This window comes from Mesoplodon mirus (genome assembly GCF_964341445.2).
Source record: "Mesoplodon mirus genome assembly, chromosome: 19".
NCBI classification, from domain to species: domain Eukaryota; kingdom Metazoa; phylum Chordata; class Mammalia; order Artiodactyla; family Ziphiidae; genus Mesoplodon; species Mesoplodon mirus.
The window spans coordinates 28874744-28898616 of NC_138995.1; the positions used below are offsets into that span (position 1 = coordinate 28874744).

The 23873-nt window shown below is 48.5% G+C and overlaps 1 protein-coding gene across 4 annotated transcripts in view; it reads left to right on the top strand.

Moving 5' to 3' along the window:
- Positions 1–23873, top strand: part of GNAO1 (G protein subunit alpha o1) — a 171719-nt gene that overhangs the window by 25548 nt on the left and 122298 nt on the right. The window contains exon 1 of one of the 4 annotated variants that reach the window (XM_082607728.1): positions 15271–15565. The exons of the other annotated variants lie outside the window; for them this stretch is intronic. Coding sequence (XP_082463854.1) covers positions 15474–15565 — 92 coding nt within the window. The 5' untranslated portion in view covers positions 15271–15473. Of the gene's footprint in view, positions 1–15270; positions 15566–23873 lie in introns of those variants that run through there. 4 annotated transcript variants of the gene reach the window in all.

Below are 23873 nucleotides of genomic sequence, written 5' to 3' on the forward strand. Positions count from 1 at the left end.
CTTGCCAGTCGCCTTGCCTCCTTCTGTGCTTGAACCACACTGATCTTTCTTCAGTTTCTGAAACAGACTCTGTGTGCTCTCTCTTTTATCTCCAGGCCTTTGTCCATGCTGGGCCCTATTCATGGAGCCCTTTTTACCCCGCTCTTTGCTTGCCCAAATCCCACTCACCATCCAGGCCTCAGCAGAGATGTCACTTCACAGAAGCCTTCTCTGAACCCTAGGCCACTGGTATGTCCATTGCACATTGAACAGACCGACCCACTGCTCATTCTGTTATCTTTCCATGGTTGGTGTGCACCCACACCATTTTTAAAATGTGAGACACCACTCTGAGGGAATGTGCATAGTTGGAGTCATTCCTTGCCTCCACCCCCAGCCACACCTCTGAGTTGACCCACTCCAGAGAGCAGTCACTCGACCCTCTGGTCACTGTGGGCCATGACCACCTAATGTCAAGGCCTCAGTTACTGGTGGAGATGTGGTGGACTCAGGGAGGGTACTGGTGCCCGATCACCACAGCATTCCCATCCCACAGGATCTTGAGTTGAAACCACCACATTGGGTTAAGATATGCTATGATTTACCCTTCCTGTTCCCCTGCCTTCCTGGAGATCCAGAGACCTTCTGGCAGTGAGTTCTCACCTAACCTTCCCCTCTCTGGCAAGACCCCAACTTAGGGAGGAGGCTCTTGTGTGGTTCAGAAGCCAGCCAGTCTTGGAAAGCTGAGGTGCCCCATCGCATCTCTGTTCTTGCTTCCACTTTCTCACAGCAAAAGGCTTCCTGAGGGGCCCTTGAGTTGGTCAGAGTATCATGACTGCAGTTGCCTTCCAGAAAACCAGAGGTCTTTAAAGACTTTTTGTGTGTGTCAGATAATAAGAGATCTTTCCTTCTCCCACTCTATGCCCCATCCCCCAGATAAAGATACTAATACACAAAGAGGAAACTTAACTTTTCCTAGGTCAAGGCACATACCACAAGTTAAGACTTGAACCAACATCTCTTGACCATTGATGCAGGCCCTTGTCCATTGCCACGTTCTGCTTTTTGTGTGGCTCTGTCATGGCTCTGACTTACTCTGTTCTCCGGAGGAATCCTGAAGCCCCCAACCTGTGAAATAGCCCCTGAGAGAGAAGCATCTGGAGGTGTGTACCAAAAGACCCAGAGCAGCAGGAAAACCTACCACGTGGCTCCCGTCCGTAGGGTAGGCCTTGGTGCCTTGGGCCCTCCAAGGCCTGAGAATTTGAGTTTCTGGAACTAGAGGAGGCCCTGGTTAGTCCAAATATCCAACAGAACAGAAGAAACGTTTATGTCATCCTGATGCTGAGAAACAATAGGACTGGAATGGTAGCCCCAGAAACACAACAGGAAAGGCAGAAGATGACAAAGCTCCCCATAGCTCCTTGGACAGCCATGAAGGACAAATGGCTCTGGCCTCTTTTTGCTGGTAAACTGAAGTTGGAGGCAGACCTGGGACCAGAACTCTAGGCCTCCTAGCCTGGGGGTCTGCCATCATATCCACCTGCCTGCAAAAATTCACCCCCACCTCCCCCATGCACCCTTGCCTCCCCCCATGAAGAAATCACCTTAGAGGGTGCTTTCAAAATCATTCTTTTAAAAATCATTTAATGGGACTTCCCTGGTGGCGCAGTGGTTAAGAATCTGCCTGCCAATGCAGGGGACGCAGGTTCGGTCCCTGGTCCGGGAAGATCCCACATGCCACGGAGAAACTAAGCCCGTGCACCACAACTACTGAGCCCTCGTGCCACAACTGCTGAAGCCTGCGCACCTAGAGCCCGTGCTCCGCAACAAGAGAAGCCACCGCAATGAGAAGCCTGCGCACCGCAACAAAGAGTAGCCCCCACTCGCTGCAACTAGAGAAAGCTCGCGTGCAGCAACAAAGACCCAACACAGCCAAAAATAAATAAATAAAATAAAAAAACTTATTTAAAAAAATCATTTACTAAGAGCCTACCGTGGCCAGGTTCCATGACAGTTCCAGGCTACCAGAACAGAATGATACTTGAACTTTCTCCTGTAAGTGTTCATCAGAGCCTCCTGGAGGAGTTTAGTTCCTAAAACCAGCATTCTTAATGTCTTTTGGGTCACAGACTCCTTTGAGAAACTGATGGAAGCTATGAAGAGTCTCCTCAGAAAAATGCTCCTGCATTTTTTTTGCATTTGTAAAAACAATACTTGTATATGGGGGTTAATAGTCTCCCAAAGGCAGTCCGTGGATCCGACACACCTGGCCTTGATGGCAGATTAAGAAGGTCCGGACCAGATAATGAGATTATAACCTTGTTCTTTGAGAACAGTTGTTAATTCTCCAAAGGCAGTTTGTCATAGTGAACAGAGGATGGAAGCAGGGGTGTGACTTTGTGGTCATCGTTATTATTTTGACAAAGTTGTACATGCGCCAGTGTCCTGTGGTCTTTAATTTTTCATCCTGCCCAGGGTGTGAGAGGAAACCAAGGCAGAGGGAAGGGTGACCAGCCCCAGAGCCAGCGATGGTGCTTAGAGAGAATGTAGCCATTGGACCCAAGCCTCTGCTTCTGGGGGTGGGGAGAAGGAAGCCAGGTGGGGTGTGGGAGAAACTTAGGAAAAAAGCCAGGAGCCAAGCACAGAAGTTTTGCAATGGGATTTAACAGGGTTTTAAAGAGAGCTCAACTTTGAGATGAACAGGAGGTTTAGAAAGCCTTTATAAGGTCTTCCTAAGTGATGCTGACAGCTAAGAGTGGCATGCCCCTGAGAGTCTATGATTATCTCGAAGGAGAGATCTTTATGGGAGCCTTATTAAGAACAGAGCATGTCAGTGGGAGGGAGCAGCAACGTGTTCACAGCTCTGGAGGGCAAGTGAGGCAACCTCCTCTATTTGCAACAAGCTTTGCAGTCCTTTTCCATTATTTCTGCAACAGACCATGGGGTTGGTAGAGGACCCCCTTGCTCCCTAGAAATTGTAGAACACTAGGGTCGTTAGCGCAGGACGTAGTAGGCTGCCCGTCTAAAGGTATCCTTAAAATAAACCCTTAAAAAATAATAAAATATGGCTTCCCTGGTGGCGCAGTGGTTGAGAGTCCGCCTGCCGATGCAGAGGACACAGGTTCGTGCCCCAGTCCGGGAGGATCCCACATGCCGCAGAGTGGCTGGGCCCGTGAGCCATGGCCGCTGAGCCTGTGCGTCCGGAGCCTGTGCTCCGCAACGGGAGAGGCCACAACAGTGAGAGGCCTGCGTACCGCAAAAAAAAAATAATAATAATAATTAATTAATTAAATAAAATAAAATAAGCCTTTAATTGGGCCTGGGGTTTGCCCCTCTACAGCCAGGGTGATGTGACAATCTAGATTAGAATGTGCCCTCCGCCCCCCGCCCCAAGCTCTGGAGCCCTGGAATTCCCTGGATTGGTGGCCTCCAAAAGAGCATGAAAGCCATTTCCCCTGTGAGATCTTATCCCCTTCATGTGTGCTCACCAGGTGCAGGGAAATCTGTCAGCCCCGCTGAAGGCTTGAGGCTCACCCTGGAGCCTGGCAGCCTGTGCTTCCATCTTAGGTGGAAATGCAGAAATGGAGTGAGCAGAGGATAAACCCAGAAGAGCCAGGTCCGGGAGAGCAAGAGAGCGTGTAGTCCAGTCCCTTCATTTGATACATGGGGAAACAGTGCAACATAGCTTTGCTGCTAGATTGTAACAGCTGATGAGGAGGGTGACAATAGTAGTACCATATTTTGAGCACTTGCTGTGCACCAGGCGTGGTGAGGGTTATCTCAGGCACTCTCCATGAGATGGGCATCACAGCATGGTTGGGTGTCCATGTTATGCACAAAGGTCCTACATAGAATGCGGGCCCTGGAGCCCCAGCACCCAGCTCCAACACCTGGGTGTGTAGCAACTATATTAGTTTTCTCTTGCTGCTGTTCCATATTACCACAAGTTTCATGGCTTAAAACAAGACACATTTATTCTCTTATCATGCTTTAGGTCAGAAGTCTGGTACAGGTCTCATCAGACTAAAATCAAGGTATTGGCAGTCTGTGTTCCTTTCTGGAGTCCGTAGGGAGAATTTGTTTCTTAATCTTTGGGATTGTTGGTGGAATTCAGTTCCTTGCAGTTGTAGGAGTCCCCCTCTTCTTCTTGGTTGTAAACCGAGGGCTGTCCCCAATTTCTAGAGGCCACCACATTCCTTGGCTTGTGGCCCCTTTCCTCCATCTTCAGTGCCAGAAGTGGTGAGTCGAGTCCTGCTTCATCACGCCTCTCTGATCCCTCTTCTAGATTTGCATCTCTCTCTGACCCAATTGGGAGAGGTCCTCTGCTTTTAAGGACTTGTGTGATTAGATTGGGCCTATCTGGATAATCCAGGATAATCTCCTCTTCTCAGTGTCCATAACCTTGATGACATCTGCAAAGCCTCTTTTGCAAGGTTCCAGGGATTAAGGTGTGGCCATCTTTGGGAAGGTCATTATTCTGCTTATCACAGTGACCTAGGGAAAAGTGCTTGACTTCTTGGTTTTGTTAAGTGAGGGAGATGATGGTACCCGCCTTTGGGTTATGAGGATCAGTCCTGGCACATTGGTAAATGCTTATTTGGTGTTAGCTGTGGGAATTGTTACCAAACCTGTTTTATTTTGAGGAATCTGAGACTTGGAGATGTTAAGTAACTTGACAAGGGATAAGATTCAGAACTCCTTGAGGGAAAGGACTGCGTTTTATGCATCTCTTTCATCCCCCGTAATACCTAACACAGTGCCTGGCCCAGAAAAGATGCTCAGGGAATGTATGTTGGATGAATGGCTGAGGACCGGAAAGAATGAATGAATTGTATGAGCACCATTAGAGATGGAGGGACTCTGAGAGGTCAGCAGTCCCAGCCCCTCGTTTCACAGCTGAGAATGCGAGGCTCAGTGGGGAAGGACGCTGCCTCCGGTGATGCCTCAGGTAACGGTAGAGCCCAAAATGTAGCCTGTGACTCCCTGACTAGTACGTCTTCCTCTGCATCAAGCTGTATTCACTTCTGTCGGGCTTTCTAGACCCTGTGGTCTCAGCTAAGCTGGAGGCCAGTCCCATGGGATAGAGGTGTTGAACCTGACCCTGGCCCAGCCTTGGAGAGAGGAACTAACAGACAAGTGAGAGCTCCCGTTCTTTCTTCCTGGAGGTGGCCTTTGGCAAGGCCTTTCTGTAGTTTGTTCCTCGGCCTTCTGTAGATTTCCGGCGGCAGCGACCCGGTAGGACAGCAAGCAGATGCCTGACTCACTCTTGCCCACATCAGTGCCCCTCTGCTTTGACATAAGGCTGCATGGCATAGTCAGGGGACCTGGGGGTAGTCTGCTCACTTACACTTATAGTGTGATGGAACCAGGGACCATTTGGCTCCTTGGGACTCAGTTGCCCCATCTCTAACCCATCTGGACACCTCCAGGGTCCCAAGTGAACCCTGCATTTCAAGACCCTTTCAGAGAGATGGCTGGAAAACATTCACATCACACTCCGGGTCAGAGATGCACTGTCGTCTCCAGGGCTCCCTGGCTCTGCTTAGGCTGAGTGCAACTCGGCAGCCAATGAGATCTTTCTGGGCAGCTGGTAGTGTCCCCTCTCTTCACAAGAGCCAGCTAAAGCGGGATGGGGTGGTGCCCCATATCTCTGGGCCCTCAGCTGTGCCAGGCTGCCCCTGACACGAGGCAGCCACAGGGACAGCGTTATATCACTGTAGAGCAGAAGGTGGCATTTATGCTGTCTCATTGGAATGAGGGCTTTGTCGTTGTATCTGGTTGTTTGAGGAGAGTTGAGCAAAGTCAGAACTGTTCTTTTCTGGGCAAGAAATGTCAAGTGTTACAATGTCAGGGGTATCAGGTAACTCATGGAGGAATGGAAGGTATGGTGGGTGGTACCATGAAAAGGACACTGATGTGTTCCTCCTGTATGCCAGGCCTGGGCTCGGCACTTACTTTGATTTACAGTAATCCCTTGAGGCAGGTATGATTTTCCTAGCTTTACAGATGAGGAAATGAAGGTTTGGAAGTGCTGACTCCCTGGTCACCCGGAGGGTACTAACAGGAATTATTTGGCCTGTAACTAGTTGAATCTGAGCTTTACTTGGTTGTCAGGTGAGGAGGTATGCGCTTTCTGATGGGGCCGGAGCATCTTCCCTGCCTTCTAATGGGAGGATGGAGTCCACTCTAGCAGAGAGGGAATGGATTAATCAGTGGCCTAATAATCATAGCCCCATTTATCAGTAATGACATGTCTGCTGTGTGTACTGTTCTAGCACTGGTAATATGGCTGTAAAAGGAAGAGTCGGAGTCCTTGCCCTCAGGGAGCTGCCATTCTAGTTTCAGGAAGACCTACAAACACACAAATAATAAATTGCAGGTACTGAAGGCCATCCAGAGAGTAAAAGAGGGAAGTGTGATGGAGGCTAGCTGGGAGGCTGCTTTAGCTAAGGTGGTCAGGGGAGGTCTTCCTTAAGGAATGAAATCTGAGCTTAGACTCCAGTGGTGAGAAAGGGGCAGCCATGCAGAGACCTGGGGAAAGAACTTTCCAAACAGAAGGAACAGGATAGTGGTGAGCATGTGATGGCCCGGAGACGGGAAGGCTGCCAGGGTGGCTGAAGCCAGGGGAGTGAGGGAGAAGGGGGAGGGGAGGGAGCTCTGGAAGGGGCCGGCAGGGCCCTCAGGAAGTCTTTCTGAGCATGTTGAGGAGCCGTTGGAGGGAGTTAATTAGAAGACAGCTATGCTCTGATTTATACTTGGAAAGTTCACTCTGGCTGCTCTGGGGAGGATAGCAGTGGAGGGGCAAGAAGGGAAGCAGGGTGACAGGAAGAAGGCCATCGTGGTCTTCCAGGTGGGTAACAGGTAGTGGCAACTGGGACCTGGTAGTGGACTGTGAGAAATTACTGCAATCAGGCTATTTTGGAGGTAGAGTCAGTAGGGCTTACATATAATTAGGACAGTGGAATGCTGGTACGCTAGCCAGGGTGTAGTGTGCCAGTTTCTGTGGTGTAATATCCCCACCATGGCTGATTCCAGGCTACCAACCTCACAGTGGATGATGCAGTTAGCTCTTGTGAGCGCGACTGAGCCAGCTACAGTGCACTCCCCGGTTCGGCTGTGGGATCCCAGGGTCTTTGGTCTGCGCATCTCGGTGGTAGTGATGCTGTCCACTGAGGTGGGAAAGATCAGAGGTCGAGAGAAAGAGGCTGGGGCTGGGGAAAACAGTTCTGTTCTGGCCATGTTAAATTTTAGATGCATGTATTAAACAGCCTGTTCTGTAAGTTCTGGGCAATTGCATGCTTTACCTCATTTTAATGCTAGTCCCTCTGATACCTATCTGTGAGTTTGGTGGTTTCTCCATTTACGGAACAATAAAAGAGGCCAAGAGGGGCTTCCCTGGTGGCGCAGTGGTTGAGAGTCCGCCTGCCGATGCAGGGGACATGGGTTCGTGCCCCGGTCCGGGAAGATCCCACATGCCGCGGAGCGGCTGGGCCCGTGAGCCATGGCCGCTGAGCCTGCGCGTCCGGAGCCTGTGCTCCGCAACGGGAGAGGCCACAACAGTGAGAGGCCCGTGTACCGCAAAAAAAAAAAAAAAAAAAAAAAGAGGCCAAGAAATTGAACTGAAGTTGTACAGCCAGTGAATGGCAGAGCTGAGTTTGAACTTAGTTGGTTTGATGTCACCCCAAGAATCTAACCACTGCACACACTGCCCTCCAGAAACCACCCCATCCTCAGTGCCATGCTACTTTTCTTAGGATGTTAAAAGTGGGTCTTTAGAAAGTTTTGGAACAGTCTTCAGACCAGAGGTTACAGTATGGTTACCCACAGACCTCATCCACCCTCAGCTGTGTTGTATGGGGTGGGCTTTTTCGATGAGGGGAACCTTTTCTTGTTGGAATCATTTTGTTTTATTGGCCTGTACAGTGTTAAAAAAAATAGAAGGAGAAGAAAGACAGACATGTAATTCATCTCGCCTTAGACGAGAGTGTGTTCTCCGGCTGCCACCCTCAGGGTCCTCCATTCCCTCCTGTCTCACCACCTTCCTGCTTTACACGCGTGTTACTTGCTCGGCCCAGGAAGCATTGAGGTGTCCCTTGCTCGGGAGGAACGCAGCTGTGGTGGCCTCCGCAGGCTAGCTCTTGGCTTGGTCCTCGCACATCAGGAAGTGAGCTCTGAGGCTCCTGTCCCGACTCCCAGGCCTGAGCCTGGCCTGGGGCTTGAGGAGTGTTTGATCTGCACCCTCAGCGGCTCCCTTCTTGACCAGCACCATCCACCGGAGGCACCACTGTACTTGAGCAGCGAGAACTGTGATTGTTCTGACTCAGTAAATACTGAACCTATCCCACCTCTTTCCCTGGCTGTATTACTATTAATTTGCTAACAAAATGAGACATGGGGGCATTGTTTGTCTCCATCAGCAGCCTTTTGACCTTTCTCACTGGTGATACAATCTATGAAATGGTACACTTCAGCATCGCCAGGCGTGGCTGGAGCTGAGTGAAATCTGTGGTCAGGGAGGCTGAGTGGAGTGCACAGCCCGCTGTGGTGGCTGCATCTGCCTGGCTCCCCTGGACCGAGAGGGCCGTGCTGGGCTGTGTTACCCGAAGCAGCATAGCAGGATTGACTGGAAGGTGTCACCCAGAGTTGGCATGACCAGTCGGCCCTGAGCACTGCTCTGGAGCTGATGGCACTTTCCTGAGCCAGGGAGGGAGGCCAGCCTGCCTGCATCTGGGCAGGTTCTTGCATTCCAAGTGCAACTGGCAAGGAGAGTTCCCCCCGGGTTTGGTCAGGGCCCTGCCAGGCTGGAATAGGGTAGGTAGAGACTCACCTAGGGAGCATCAGGGCTTTGCAGGCATTTCGGACTTTGCACGTCTTTAGTAAAAGATGTTTAAGTCTGTATCCCCAGTACATGTATTTTTATATTATGTATATTAAAATGCATAAGGACAAAAAGAAAAATAGAAAAGTTAACTAAAAATTATAACTGGAAATAACACTTTCTCCCATGCGCCCATGGGTCACGGCGGTGTCCTCCCTCCCTTCTGCTGGCCTAGAGCTAGTGCAGTGGGAAGAGCACCAGGGGCTCAGAAACCTGCGTGCCGAGTCCCAGGTCTGCTTATTAATCTACTATCTACTGCACGCTGTCTCCTCGCCTCACCGCCTTGCTTCCTTCAGCTCTGTGTAAATGTCACTTTCTTAGGTCTTTTCAGACCACCCCACCCTATGTAAATCCCAGCCCACTCCTTACCCTGCTTTGTGTTTCCTGAAAGTACTTACTGCTACCTGGTGTGTTTATATATTTTTGTTTGTTTGTTGTCTGTCTTCCCCCATGTATGCTCCAGGGGAGCAGGGGTTTTCTGTTCTTCGTGGTATGCCTGGCACAGAGTAGGAACTCAATAAATATTTGTTGGTTGAACAAATTAACCTTCTCTGTATAAGGTAATGCTGCTCAGTGAACTTTTGTGTTGGAGGAGAAATGACAAATGACTTTAGTGGTTGAAAGGAGGATTTAGAGGGTAGAAGTGGAATTGTTTTAAGGGATGTCTGCTTTGTTGGAAGACATCACTGTTGCCTTTACCCATGGTTGGGGACAGGAGCTACAAGTAATTGGATCTCTGCTGACTACCAGGCACTGTTCTAGGAGATGATAGCTAGGTAGGTAGGTAGGTAGATAAAAGGAAATAATTTAATCTTCACAATAACCCAATGAGGTAAATTCATTATCTCCATTTTACAGATTTAAACAAAACAAAACAAACAAACAAGCAAACAAAAAATAAACTTGAGGCCCAGAAACTCAAGTGCATCTAACTCCAAAGTGCCTAAAACCATGGCTGGCACAGATCAGACACCCAGTGAGTATGTGTGGAATGAAAGAAAGCCCAAGTATGTATATCCCTAAAGCTTCTCAAGCTTTTATACTAAGTAGCCCTTGTGGAAGAGGCTGGTGAGTGTGTGCCCAGGAAGGTCAAAGGGTATCACCTGAAGCAGCCCATCTCAAGCTCAGAGATTCTTTGATATCTGGCTTTTTATTTTAAAAATTAATGTGAATTTTTGCATTTCCTTTATATTATAAAACAAACCCCTCTTTATACTATAAAAACGATGCTTTCGATTATTTAGCAACTTACATAATTTCTTCAAACACTCCAATTAAAACTGCTGCTCTGCGTTTAGCTCGTGGCTGGTATGCTCCTGGTGTGAGTTTTATACACCCAGGAGTCGTTCAGCCCAGTGTGCAGGGGCCCCAGTGGAGCCTGGTGTGGGGCCTGGTCTCTTCCACGGCCCTCAGCAGGATCTCATGCCGCTTGTCCCTGTGTAAACATGGCTTGTCCAGAGGAAACGGGATGTTCGCTTCCAAGCCTGGGCCATCTGTTGTTTCAGACCTGGATGGTGGCTGCACCTGGGCAAACGGGGCCTTCAGCAAACAGTGCCTTGCCGGCCCCCTGATAAGGGATTGCCTCCCAAGCAGATTTTATAGCTCTGCCCTTCATCCCCAGTCGGAGAGCGGGCGGGGAGTGTATAAAATATCCCTGAAACTGTCGGAATAATCATTATGGTCTGTTTTATATAAACCAGAGGTCCAGTGTGGTGTGTGAAATGGACCACTGAGACTCGGCCCACAAGACTTTGGTGTCAGAGAGCTAAGGGCCTCCCAGAAGGACCTCTTTTTGGGCTAATGCTTCAGCGATTGCGTTTCCAGTTATTCTCTCCAGTGTGGGAGTGAATGTGTTCCACTTCACTCCCACAGAAACCAAAAGGTTTCTTCACTCTCTGTGTCTTTGTTTGCCTCTTCCCGGAAACCCAGTTTGTGTCAGTCCAGAGTCATACAGTGGTTTAGAACTGGAAGGGCTCTTAGAGACCATCCAGCCCTCGCATTTCACAGATGGGAAACTGAGGCCCAGAGACAGAAAGGGAGGCCCAGCCCCACCATAATCTACCAGTCTGCACCCTCACAGTCCAGGGCTGTGGAGTTGGGGCACTGGATGTCTGTCTCTGTAGGGAAACAGCTGATGCTTTGTTCACTTTCCTTGTCTTGTTAACCTCCACCCCACGGATACATCGCAAAGCCAGGTGCCAAAGACTGCAAGAGGTGAGAAGAATGAGGGTGTTCAGGTTCACAAAGAGGATGCTGCCGTGACCTGGGCAGTTTGGCTTACTCTCTCTCTGTGAAGGGCTTGGCTGGTTCCTGTTCAGACCCAGCTCCATGTTCAGGTCCTGAAACCCAGGGTGGCTGGCTTTGAGAGCCATTTGGAGGTGGGCTCAGAGCAGACTCACTCTTACCCAGGGAAGGGACTCCCTTTGTTCATGTCTCTGCCCAAGTGTCACCTCCTCCAAGAGGCCTTCCACGATTCCCTGCCTTTTAAAATAGCATTCCTCATCACTCGCTGTTCCCATACTCTGCTTTAAGTCTTCACTTATGACCACCTCTTGTGTGCTTTTTTGTTCATTTTCTGTTTTCCCTTTCTAGAATATACGTCCCCTGAGAGCCCAGTCCAGGTCTGTTTTGTTCACTGCCGTATCCCCAGAACATAGAAGAGCACCTGACATGTTTTGTGTGCTTAATAAATACTAATTGACTGAATAAAAGGAGGACTCGGGGATCATGGGGAATAGGAAGAACTGGGTACAATGTGAGGATACTGGGAAGATGTGGAACGGACAGGAAAGAAGTGTGTGGGCCTAGGGGCCTTGCAGGACATGGAGCACCTGGAGGTGCTTATGGACTAGGGAGCAGGGGGAGCTGGGAAGGAGAGGCAGTGACGGGAGTAGGGATTGGGGATGGATCAGGAAAGAGAGTGGACACAGCCTACCCTCTGAACCACCTAAACAAACCTGAACACAGACTGTGCACAGAGCTGCTTCAAGGGGCTCATCTGTGATTCTTTCCAAAGTCACCAGGCTTGATACTAGGTCATCAAGGTCACTGGCATCTGAGGTCACGTGTTTTTGATCCCTTGGTGGCCCAGCCTATATTTCCGCAGGGGCCTCTGCTCCTTTGAGGCTTGACACCCTTCCTGTTCTTGATACCCTGCAGGGCAGGGCCCCTGGCAAGGTGGCACCTGGTCTCAGGAGACAGATGTGTCTCAGTTACAGTGTCATCCCCAGGGCTGCCCACCAGCACTTCCCCCATTTAGGTGGCAGGGCAGAGTGAGAAATACAATGTGGGAGCTGGAGGGGCCCCCAGACCATTTGGTCCATTCCCATCTATTGCAGAAGGGTGAGTGTGGACCAGATTGATGCCCAGAGAGGGTAAAGGACCTGTCTAAGGGCACACAGCAAGACAGTGGCAGAACCCAGTCTAGAACCTTCTTTTTTTTTTTTTTTTTTTTAGTTCTTACTTTACTATTGCTTATCTTTTGATGGTCCTCCTTCCTACAGCCTCCCCTACAAAAAAAAAAAAAAAAAAAGTCCATGAAGCCCTGACGCAAGGACCTCCTGATGCCTACTCTAACATGATTGATTGACCCTCTGAAGCCTCGTAACTCTGAGGTAGTTGCTGGAGAAATTCATGCATCTTCAAAGATGTGCCCAGTAAGAAAAACAGTGCTTCTGGCAGAGAAAGTGGTTCCAGTGAGTCGAGCGTTTCCCAGGTTCATATTCCTTGGATTTCTGGTTTCACGAGCTTTTAATATTTGTTCTGCACCTCCCCCTAAGATAGTTGTACGGTCAAGTAAGAAAATGCTACCTCCTGTATCCCCATCTTGGAGAGACACAATGGTCTTTAGCGTATTAAATGCTCTGAGAAGTTCTGTAGTTAAAAAAAAACAACAACAAACCCAGCAGGACAAACAAATTCAGAGTTTCCCACACTTGTTTGACCTCAGAACTCATGAAAAACTGTTGACCTCTCACAGAGCTGGTCTTCCCCCAGCTACAGACCAACTAGGTCGCTCACACAAGGTAATACCCAACTTTTACTCTTTATTTGATATACTCCTGTTTTTTTTAAACTTTAATCATAAAATATATTTTAAAAAATAGGTCATAAAGGACTTTACAAAAGGGGTGAAGGTGGAGTGCCCTCCCACCAGCTTCTTCTAACTAGACGGACAGAAGAAAGACAGCTTCACAAAGATTATCTCCTCTTCTTTATATCCTCGTGATTCTGTTTTTATTGTCCTCAGAAAGCCTACCGGCACTTTCCATTTTGTGAGTAAAACACGTCCTCTACAGAAATGGCTTTCAAGACAGGCCAAAAAGAATTCCCCATCAGGAAATGGTATCAGTGACTGTCACATACCTCGGGAGGCAGAGTATCAGAGTGTTTAAGTGGGTTTGAATCCTTCCATCACCACAAAACGTTACTTCCTCTGTCTTTCTGATTCCTCCTCTCTTAAGTGGGGTGCTCATAGTAGGGCCTGTGAGCCTAAGGTTGTCTTGAGGATTACACAAGATCTATGTTGAGCATTTAGAATGGTGTCCGGTGCAAAGCCAGTGCTTACTGGGAGCTCACCTATTAATATCACTGTCACCGCAGTGAGAGCTGTGTGTAGGCAGCAACTTTGTTTTGTTCACTTCTGTACCCCCGGTGTCTAGAACAGGGGCTGGCGCATAGCTGATGCTTAGTAAAGACTGGTTGAATGACTGAGAAAATGAATGGATGGCCTTCCCTGTATGGAGAGGAAAGCACATTTCTGAGAGTCAGATTCCAGCAGAGTAGGTGCCAGGGTAAAAGTGAGCGGCTTTCCGCAGGACGAGGCTGTTGTTTCCTCTGCCTTGTCCTCCCTGCACATGAATGAGGAGCCAACACCCGAAAGGATGCAAGTCTCGGCGTGGAACTCAGAAGTAGAGCGTGAGGTGATTTCCTGGAAGGTGACAGTGTCATCTGAACATTTTGGGCCTTGAGGTTCCAAGCCTCGTGGATTTCTATTCCTGGTGACTACGCAAGGTCTGTGTTTGTCCCAGCCAGAGAGTTGCCAGCAGAACTGCTTACCTTGGGAGTGCCACAGGAAATTTGCTGCCTGGGGAGCTGCTTTGGAAGGGGAAGTGCCCACGGCTGTTCAAGGGGGACCGAGAGTCCCTTGGCCACCTTGACACCCTTGCCCCGCAAACGCTCCACATTCTCTCCTCTGCGAGTTGGCACCACAAAATGGCATGCGAACCCTTGGCCTGCTGATGTTGACTTTACCCTCTCTTGAGAAAACAAAACCAAGTCACTGGACCAAACTAAGCAGCCCAGACACTGTGCTAACCCGGCTCTGCCGGGAAGTCTGATATTGATTTGCCCCTGGCCTCTCTTTGCCTTCAGTAACCTAAGGTCTGCCTGTCACCTAAGCTGGGAGGTTGACTCCATTACATTCCCTCCAGACACCCACACCCGCATTGTTTTTATTCTTGAAGGAGTCCGGGTTTACCTAGAGTTAGGGACTTTTAAGGACTGTGAGTGGCCCAACCCACCTGGTCTGTGGCGGGAGGTGAGCGGTCGCACCCCTGTCCTACCCTCTCTGGCTGGAGGACTCAATAGCAACCAGTCTAGGGAGCAGCAAAGGCCTGAGCAAAACTTGTGTGACCAACCAGGTTCATGACCTTGGCCCCCTGGCCCAGAATGTCCTTAGGCTGGGGATACTTATGGCTGGGGAGGGGGGTAGATCTCTGGGGAGGGGGTGGCCTGCAGCTGAATGCTGTCTTTCGGGAAGTATAGCTGGAAAGAGAGGTTATTGTGATTCAGCCAGGCCTGAAGTTCCTCAGGCTCTCCCATGGGGTTCTGATAGCCAGTTTGGGGAGATCTCACCAAAGGCAAAAGCCTGGATGAGCCTGTGAGCTGTTTCAAAGCTGAAGTAGCTTCTCAGTTCTGCCGCTCCCATTTTCCCCACTCTCGGGCTCGTTTGCTCTACCCAGAGGGTGTTCCGTGAGGGGATAGGAGTTCTTGAGGTCCAAATAGGACCAGCACTCCCCTCTACCCTCCCCACAACGCGCCTGGTCTGATGACCACAGTGGGTGTGCAGGGGGCCCTTTCCAACTCAAAGATTCTCCAGGAGAGCACATTCTAGCCCTAGGAATTGAGGAGACCAGTCTGCCTCTCTCCCCGTGGTCATCTGTCTATGTCAGAAACCTGTTTGCCTTGGAGTGGCGAGCACACGGCCATCTGCAGCTGCCCTGCACCTGGCTAGTTAATGTTCAGCCACCTGCTTGCCCGGAAAATGTTATCCATGTCTCTCTCCCCATTGACTCATCAGAGTTTAAATGTAGCTCCAGTGCTTGAGTTCTAGAAATGACACCTGTTCTCTCACCGGGCAGACATACTTAGCCACAGCTTACAGCTCTCAGGGTGCTGTTGGAGGTGGGGGAAAGAGTGTTAAGGTCATGCTCTCTTGAGGGCTGATGACTGAGGTGCAATATTTCTTCTAGCATTTGGCTCCCTCAAAGAAATTCAGTACTTCCCTCTGATTGCAGGGAGCTTTAGGATGTTAATAAAAGGCTCAGTCCATACAGATCATCTGGCAACTTGATAGAGATTTAGACTCTTAGAGAAGACGGGAGCTTAGAAGAGCATGCAGCCCGGCGCATTTACAGATGAGGAAGCTGGTGCCTGCAGAGACCACAAGAACGTAGAGAGTGCTAGTGCACCTGGAGGGCAGCCCAGGTGAGCATCCTCCACTCTCGTAGCCTCTGCCCATCCACCATTTCCCCTTGGCTCCTTTAGAGCACACACCAAACTTGTTTCCAAAGGTGGTGCTTATGGTGGAATGCTTGCTAAGAGAGAACCTTCCATTTTCCATGGGATTTTGATGGATTTGTGGAGTATGCCCAGCCCTCCTCTGGCCTCCCTGGCTGTCCTGCTGGGTAGACTGCAGTCTCTGTGTCCTTCACCGTCTGCCCCCATCACCCAGCTCTCTGCTGGGGCTAAGAAAGAGTAACCCCACCTTGTAGCTAGCCACTTGCCTGTTGGAGTAAGATGAATGTGCATTGATTCTGGCGGGAGGTAAGATATTTATCTTCATCACTTGACCTGTGAGGATCTCATGGCCGTATGTAAAATAGGAGGAGAAATGGAGTGGCACTTTATGTACATGACTTGGGTGAGTCTCTGTCATTGGAAATCACCATAAAGGGGGATTGAGCCTGCCCTGTTTTTACCTGAGATGGTGACTCTTTTGGATCAGTGCATTTTGACACAGAGAAGCTAAGCATCAGTCTTTTTCTTTTTTTTTTTTTTAATTAAAAAAATTTACTTATTTTTGGCTGCGTTGGGTCTTTGTTGCTGTGCGCAGGCTTTCTCTAGTTGCGGTGAGGAAGGGCTACTCTTCGTTGCGGTGCGCTGGCTTCTCATTACAGTGGCTTCTCTTGTTGCGGAGCACGGGCTCTAGGCACGCGGGCTCCAGTAGTTGCAGCACGCGGGCTCAGTTGTTGCGGTGTGCGGGCTCTAGGGTATGAGGGCTTCAGTAGTTGTGGCACACGGGCTTAGTTGCTCCAGGGCATGTGGGATCTTCCTGGACCAGGAATCGAACCCATGTCCCCTGCATTGGCAGGCAGAGTCTTAACCAGTGCACCACCAGGGAAGTCTCAGCATCAGTCTTAAGACTTCGTCAGGCATGATTCTTGATTCTACTTCTTAGTTAAAGTGAAAACAGTGTTCTCCCATCATTGCTTCCTAGATCTTTCCTGAAGCTGCCGAACTGGTTGACCTTTGCTGGCAAATCAACATTGATCTACTTTAAGGAAAAGAAATTAATGGTATGGGCAATACTCACTGTAGTTTAATTCAAAGAATCGAACCTTAGGTAAAACTTGCAAAATAGATCATGTTGGAGAAAAGGGAGGCTTTGGTAAATTGTATCTTTTCTATTCCCCCCGCCCCCCCACATTCTGTCTCTGTCTGTCTGTCTGTCTGTCTCTCTCTCTCTCTCTCTCTCTCTGAATTTACTGTCTGAGGTAAATTGGAAGAAAGGAAGGGCAAGTAGAGGTGCCCTTCTTAGGGACTTTAGAGATTCCCAGTGATGACTTCCAAATAGGTGTGAACTGCATTGGTTCAGGCCAGCCCAGTCACTTTAATTGGCCAAGGTCAGAGAAATGAAGTAGCAGTCTTTGTTTATCCTGCAAACAAACCTCTTAACTTCCAGTCAAGAGCTGTGTTTCACTACAGTGTGCTACTTCTCTCCTGGAGTGACCTTTCCAAGCTGGTCCGTGATTCACCAGAGCAAACTGGTCTCATGGCGTTGTTGTCACACCAGCAGCTTTGTTCCCAAACTCAGTGATCCTCTGTAAGCATCACACATCTTATGGCTTTGAATGACTTTTATTTCACGAAGTCAGTGTCATCAATAGAGAATCAAGTTTTACCACCATTAAATATTTTCAGATTCTGAACACATTCTGGAAAAGGCAGTGAGAAGTGCTTTAGCCAGTGGCAGTGTTGGTGGAGTGTGTGGGTTTGTGCATTTGGGTGTCTGTGTCTAGTTCCACCACTTACTGCTGGGTGATCTTGGGTAAGTTTATGTAATTTATCTGGGCCTCACTTACATCATCTAAAATATGGGAGTGATAATAGGACCTAATTTATAAAGTTGTGAGGATTAAGTGGCATGCTGTACATAAAGTGCTGACTAGCTTGTTGCTGGTGCATAACAAGCACTCACAGAATATTTGCTATCATCATCATCATCATCATTTTATTCTTCTCTCTCTTTTGTGTTTAGATTGGTCTCTCGTATAGCTGTAGATGTTATCACCCAATGCAGATAAATATAAAGAGTCAAAGAACTAAAGAGTAGTGACATTAGGCTAGTGGGATTTGTGCAGCCTTTCAACAGACATTTATTAAGCACTTACTGTATGCAAGACATAGAGCTGCGCATTGGGGTGAATAAGACAGATGTGGTCCTACTTTCATGAATCCTATCCTCTTGGAGGGGAGACAGGCATTTAATGGTTACTTACCAGTGTGCAGAGCGTTACAACATGGATGCCCTCTGTCTGACAGAGGAGGGAGAGAGGAGAAATCATACATCTTGGTGGCCACCCCGCTCTTCCAACCAGAAGAATGCCAAGATCTCCCTGGAAATCCATCTGTGTAAATTTAACTCTAGGGGGAAAAACACAGCCGTTCCATTTCCAAACTGGAATTCTCCCCCATGTGTTTTTGGGAAGCACAGATGCCTTGGTGTTTCCCTCTAACAATAACAGAGATTGTTCACAATTATGAATGGTATTGGTTGACTTCAGCTCCAACAAAACCATGAATCATTTCATAACTTCTGAAATTGCAAAGAAATAACAAACACTCTGGCTCTAGAAAAAAAATGGACAAGTTATGGAGCACAAATTCATCTAATTAAAACGTGAATTCTTTTTTGTTTGTTTATTTAACAGCTGCACATTGCAAGGCCAGCTGGCAATGGATAAAAAGGCCAGTTTAGTGTCTAGGTACCTGGGGTACCCCTTGAACAGTCTCATCTGTGTAATCTGTAACTGGCTATCCATAACTTCCTTTCTCCATCTCTCTCAAAGCTTTGAGCCAGAAGCATTATTTCATACATTTTACCATGTTCTAAGGAAGTGAGGGTAAAAGGAGATACATGGGCTGAGGCTTATGTGACAGACAGTCTCCATCATGGATCCCCGTCACAGATACCCATAGGCACATACACCCTTAGGTGGGACCACTTTTTCCAGCACACTTGTTGGATCCTCCTGATACCTGGCCACAAGATGAAGTTTTCTAAAGGTGGGATTATGAGGGTCAGGCTTTCCCAATGTGTGATAGCCTATGAGGTGCCAACAGGGCCTGGTATTTGAGATACAGGCTGACAGCTCCTCCTCTTCCCTCTTAATCGAGAAAGGTGCATTCTTTCTTAAAAAAAAAGATGCATTTTGGCCGTCGACACCCGGATGCCTTTGCCCATGCATACATTCAGAGGCACAGCTGGGTTCTAATATCTCAGAGCTGAGACCAGATGGAGAGTGGGGACAAAAACGTGATGTGTCACAGCATCTGAATCTTGCCTCCCATTGTATTGACATTCTTTTTTAAGTTAGTAATGTTATGTGCTATAAAAATTTGTTGAAAAGGTACTTCTTTTGGAAAACAGGCTCAGGGAAGCCAACTCTGCTTCCACTCCTGGTCTTTTTCCACCCTGGAGGGTACAAAACAGGTAGCAGGAGACTCAGACCCATTGGCATAGCATGCCCTAACACACACACATTTATTCTTAATAACATTTTTGTTACACAATTAATACTTGTTTCTCATAGATAAAGCATACAGACTTTATTTATTTTTAAATATTTATTTATTTATTTGGCTGCATCGGGTCTTAGTTGCAGCATGTGGGATCTTTTACTGTGGCGCACGGGCTTCTCTAGTTGCAGCGTGCTGGCTTCTCTAGCTAGTTGTGGCGTGCAAGCTCTCTAGTTGTGGTTTGCGGGCTCTAGAGCACATGGGCTCAGTAGTTGCGGCACGCGGACTTAGTCGCCCTGTGCATGTGGGATCTTAGTTCCGCAACCAGGGATCAAACCCGTGTCCCCTGCATTGGAAGGCAGATTCTTAACCACTGGACCACCAGGGAAGTCCCAAGTATACAGACTTTAAAATGGAAGAAAATAAATATAACCTGTATTCTCACTACTCAAGGAAGCCACAGTTGGCATTTTGGTGTATGTATTTCCAGACTTCTTTCAATGTATGGGTACATGTTTTTAAACAAAAATTAGTGTCAGGGCTTCCCGGGTGGCGCAGTGGTTAAGAATCTGCCTGCCAATGCAGGGGACACGGGTTCGAGCCCTGGTCCGGGAAGATCCCACATGCCGCAGAGCAACTAAGCTCGTGTGCCACAACTACTGAACCTGCGCGCCTAGAGCCCGTGCACCGCAACAAGAGAAGCCACCGCAATGAGAAGCCCGTGCACTGCAATGAAGAGTAGCCCCTGCTCGCCGCAACTAGAGAAAACCCATGTGCAGCAACGAAGACCCAACGCAGCCAAAAATAAATAAGTAAAATTTATTTTAAAAAAATTAGTGTCAAACTGAACACCCGATTTTTTTACCCCTCCTCACACTCAATATACACTCTGAACATTTACCCATATCAACAAATATGATTGCATATCACTTTGTATGCTCTGCTTATCTCTTGGAAGATCTTTCCTTTCGTTTCTGTCTTCTTGCTCTCAGACAGAGAGACAGTAGAAACTACACTTTACCACTGTATCGCAGACTCACATCTTGGGCACCTCTGAAAGGTTTGCACTGGCCCATCACAAACACTCCACCTAAGATTCTTCCCACTCCAAGTTGTGATTATAAGTATGCCCACCATTGCCAGGGTGAAGGGCAGCTCTGTAAAATGCACCACCAGCTTTGGCACCATGGAGACTGTGGGAAGTTGCCTTGGGTACCACTTAGAAGCACTAAGTAGGTTTTCTTAGCAAAGAAAAAGGGACTAAATTTTATTTATTTATTTATTTATTTATTTTGGCTACGTTGGGTCTTTGTTGCTGCGCGCGGGCTTTCTCTAGTCGCAGCAAGCAGGGGCTACTCTTGGTGGCGGTGCGCAGGCTTCTCATTGCAGTGGCTTCTCTTGTTGCAGAGCATGGGCTCTAGGCGCGTGGGCTTCAGTAGTTGCAGCACACAGGCTCAGTAGTTGTGGCTCGCGGGCCCTAGAGCGCAGGCTCAGTAGTTGTGGCGCACAGACTTAGTTGCTCCGCGGCATGTGGGATCTTCCTGGGCCGGGGATCGAACCCATGTCCCCTGCACTGGCAGGCGGATTCTTCCCTGAGCCACCAGGGAAGTCTGGGACTAAATTTTAATAGAACTCTCTTTGGTGGTTAGATACTTATAAAACGGAGCCAAGTCAGCATTCCCCTCCCCAGCCTAGGCTTCCTGCAGCTGAAAACACCTTCCATGGACAGAGTGGGTCCTAGGGACATACTGGACAGGCCATCCTTAGCTGCTGAGCCCACAGGGGCTGGTAAGGCGCCACTAGATAAGAATATCTGTCTCCTTTTGGAGCCTAAATCCAGAGGTGCTGAGGCATCACATCCTTCAGGTTTTTTGTTTGTTTGTTTGTTTTTGCGGTACGTGGGCTTCTCACTGTTGTGGCTTCTCCCGTTGTGGAGCACAGGCTCCGGACGTGCAGGCTCAGCGGCCATGGCTCAGGGGCCCAGCCGCTCCGCGGCATGTGGGCTCTTCCCGGACCGGGGCACGAACCCGTGTCCCCTGCATCGGCAGGCGGACTCTCAACTACTGCGCCACCAGGGAAGCCCCATCCTTCAGGTTTTAATGAAGAATTGTTTCAGTGATGAGTTCTACAGATGATTGCTGAGGGTTTGTTACTCTGGGGGGAAAAAATGTTAAGAACTTCCGTATTTAGAGCAGATTGGCTAATGTGGGAACAACTACAAATAATCCAGGTGGGGGACCCTTGTAAATGTCATTGTTAATTATCACTGGAGCCTTCAGCTCTGGATCTCTTTCCCAAAGTGAATGAATAAGATTGCCATTTATTCACTGAAGGTTAGAAACAGCATACAGCATCTTAGCGTAGGCGACTCAGCAGAGGCTATGGTAGTACCGTTGAGGAGTGAGGGGGTCTCAGTAACTGTCCTTGAGCCATTCAAAAAAGGAGTCCTGTCTCCACAAAGGTGCTCACAGGTCAAGCTTTTAAATCAGAAGAACAACTTGTCATTGTCCCCTGGGACTGCAGAAGGTGAATAGGTGGGTGGTTCTAGAAAGCACAGCAGGAGGCTTCATATAACACAGCATGGATTCAAGGCAGGGGCTCGACCAGCCCCTGGTGTCTGAGGAAGAGATGGGGACTCTTCTTCAGGTGCCTCTGAAAGCCACCTCAGTAGCCCCTGGGGAAGTGTCCTCTCATTGGTTTCAGCTCAGTCTCTGCAGGGCTCAAGAGTAGCAAGAGGCAAGGTTGGAGACGCTTCCTCTTGTGGGCACCATTCCCTGGATCCTGTTTGTCCGTCGAGTTATGGAAGGCGTTTTGCTGCCCCCCATATCCAAATTCGGTTTAGCAAATCGTCATTGGGTCCCCCCTCTGTGGCCTCGTCTCCAGGTTTCTACAGATGTGAACACCTGTAACTTCACTCCCCAGGGTAGTATCAGTTTTCAACCACTTCCTTAAAGTGTCCCATCAATCCATCATGGCTCTGTATAATGCTTTTATTGGGTGGTGGGTCCCATATGTGTATACATTTGAGCATGTCAGTTTGGTGGCCTTTTTTCTGCTGTCCTGAACTTTTATCTGAATCTCATATCAGAATCTAATTTTTCCCATTTCTGTAGACTTCCCATTTCCTCCATGGAATCCCTATGCAGGGTTGTAAATGGAGCTCCATGACTTGATCTTGGTTTAATTGGTTGGTCTTAGATTGTGATTTCCTCTCTCTCCAGGCTCAGGGCTACTCATGGCCAGGTGCTAAGGTTGACACAATTGTGAGCTGTGAAGCAAGCCAGGGTGTTCTCCTGAAGTGGGGTCATCCTTCACAACCCAGGTGTTAGAGAGGTATTTGGAAACTGTAATAGGACAAGTTCTGTGTGGTCTCTGGTTTGATTCATCTCAGCTCAGGAAGGCCACCCTTGTGCAGAGGAAGAAGGTAGGTGACAGCCAAGGCCATGGTGCCTCCAGGGCCTGAGTGCTCCTTCCAGGAGGTGGCATTGGTATCATCCAGCTCTCTCTAGGGTTCCATGCTCTTCGTGCTCTGTGTGCTTGGTGGCTTCGTGGAGCAGGGGCAGACCTTGAGAACCAAGCAGTCCCGTGGCTACATCCCGATGAGCCATGCAGGACTCTCCTCTGACCCTACAGTGCTCTGATGCTGCTCCTATGGAATTTTTCATGGTGAGTTCAAAGCACTTTGGGTGGGTGACATTGCCCAGAGCCTGTGATGTGATTCCCACCATCATAGAATGCCAGTGTGGTTGAGCAGTAGAGCTGGGGGTTAAAGCATCATTTCTCAAGCCCCTTCCTCAGCCTAGTGTGCAGCATTGGGGTGCAAGGGTAACTATACATAGCACACCCCTCCATCACTAAGTGGGGGGGAGTGAGTCCCTTTTCTGTTCTCTTTCAGTCCTTCTGATCAAGTCAAGGAGAGAGTTTCACTTGGGCACTAGGATGTCTTTAAATCCCTCTAAGCCTTGCTAATCTTCCTTTTTTAACAAAGAGCATTTTATTATGTGGTCTTACTGTAAGGTTCTGTTTCTGTTGTATTTGCTTTCATGGTTATCTCCTACTTAAAGCATGTGGTAAGGGTTTTTCATTTAAGGCAGTAATATAAAATTTCTTTTTTAAATAATAAGATATATTTGTTCCTAGCATGTGGAATTAAATTAAACTACTAAACTAATCAAGCGTGGTACGTATTATGGCCAAAAATCATGAGGGTGGTCCTTGAGTGACTAAGGTTTGAGAAGTGCTAAATCAAACTTGCTCTTTTCCTTACCACGCCATCCAACGTCCCTTCTTGCCAAGGCAGCTGAGAAGGTGTTTTGATTTGAGTGTGTGTGGTTTATGTCACTCACGGGAGCTCCTGATTACAGGCCTGTGGGACTGAACATGAGTAGAGGTTGTGCTGTCCGCTGGCAGAGACTTTGACCTTGACCCTCAGTAGGAAACCATGCTTGGGATAAAGAAAAGTCCTTGACTTGGGAGTTCCTGTAGCATACCTGACAACAGCCTGCATTCCAGTGTGGTCACCACCAGAGTTAGTGGGTACTGTGAAGGTCACTCAGCCCACTCTCCTGCCAGTCTAGGACAGCCTCTGGAGCCCAGCCAAAAACACTAATAGCAAATGTGTATTGAACTCTTACTACATGCTGGCACTTCACATGGGTTATCTTACTTACTTATCATAATGCTTAAAAGGTAATAGTTATAGTGGTAGTAATAAGAAGAGGAGGAGGAAGAAAAAGATGGAAAAAAGGCTAATATTTATTGAGAACTCTTCCCA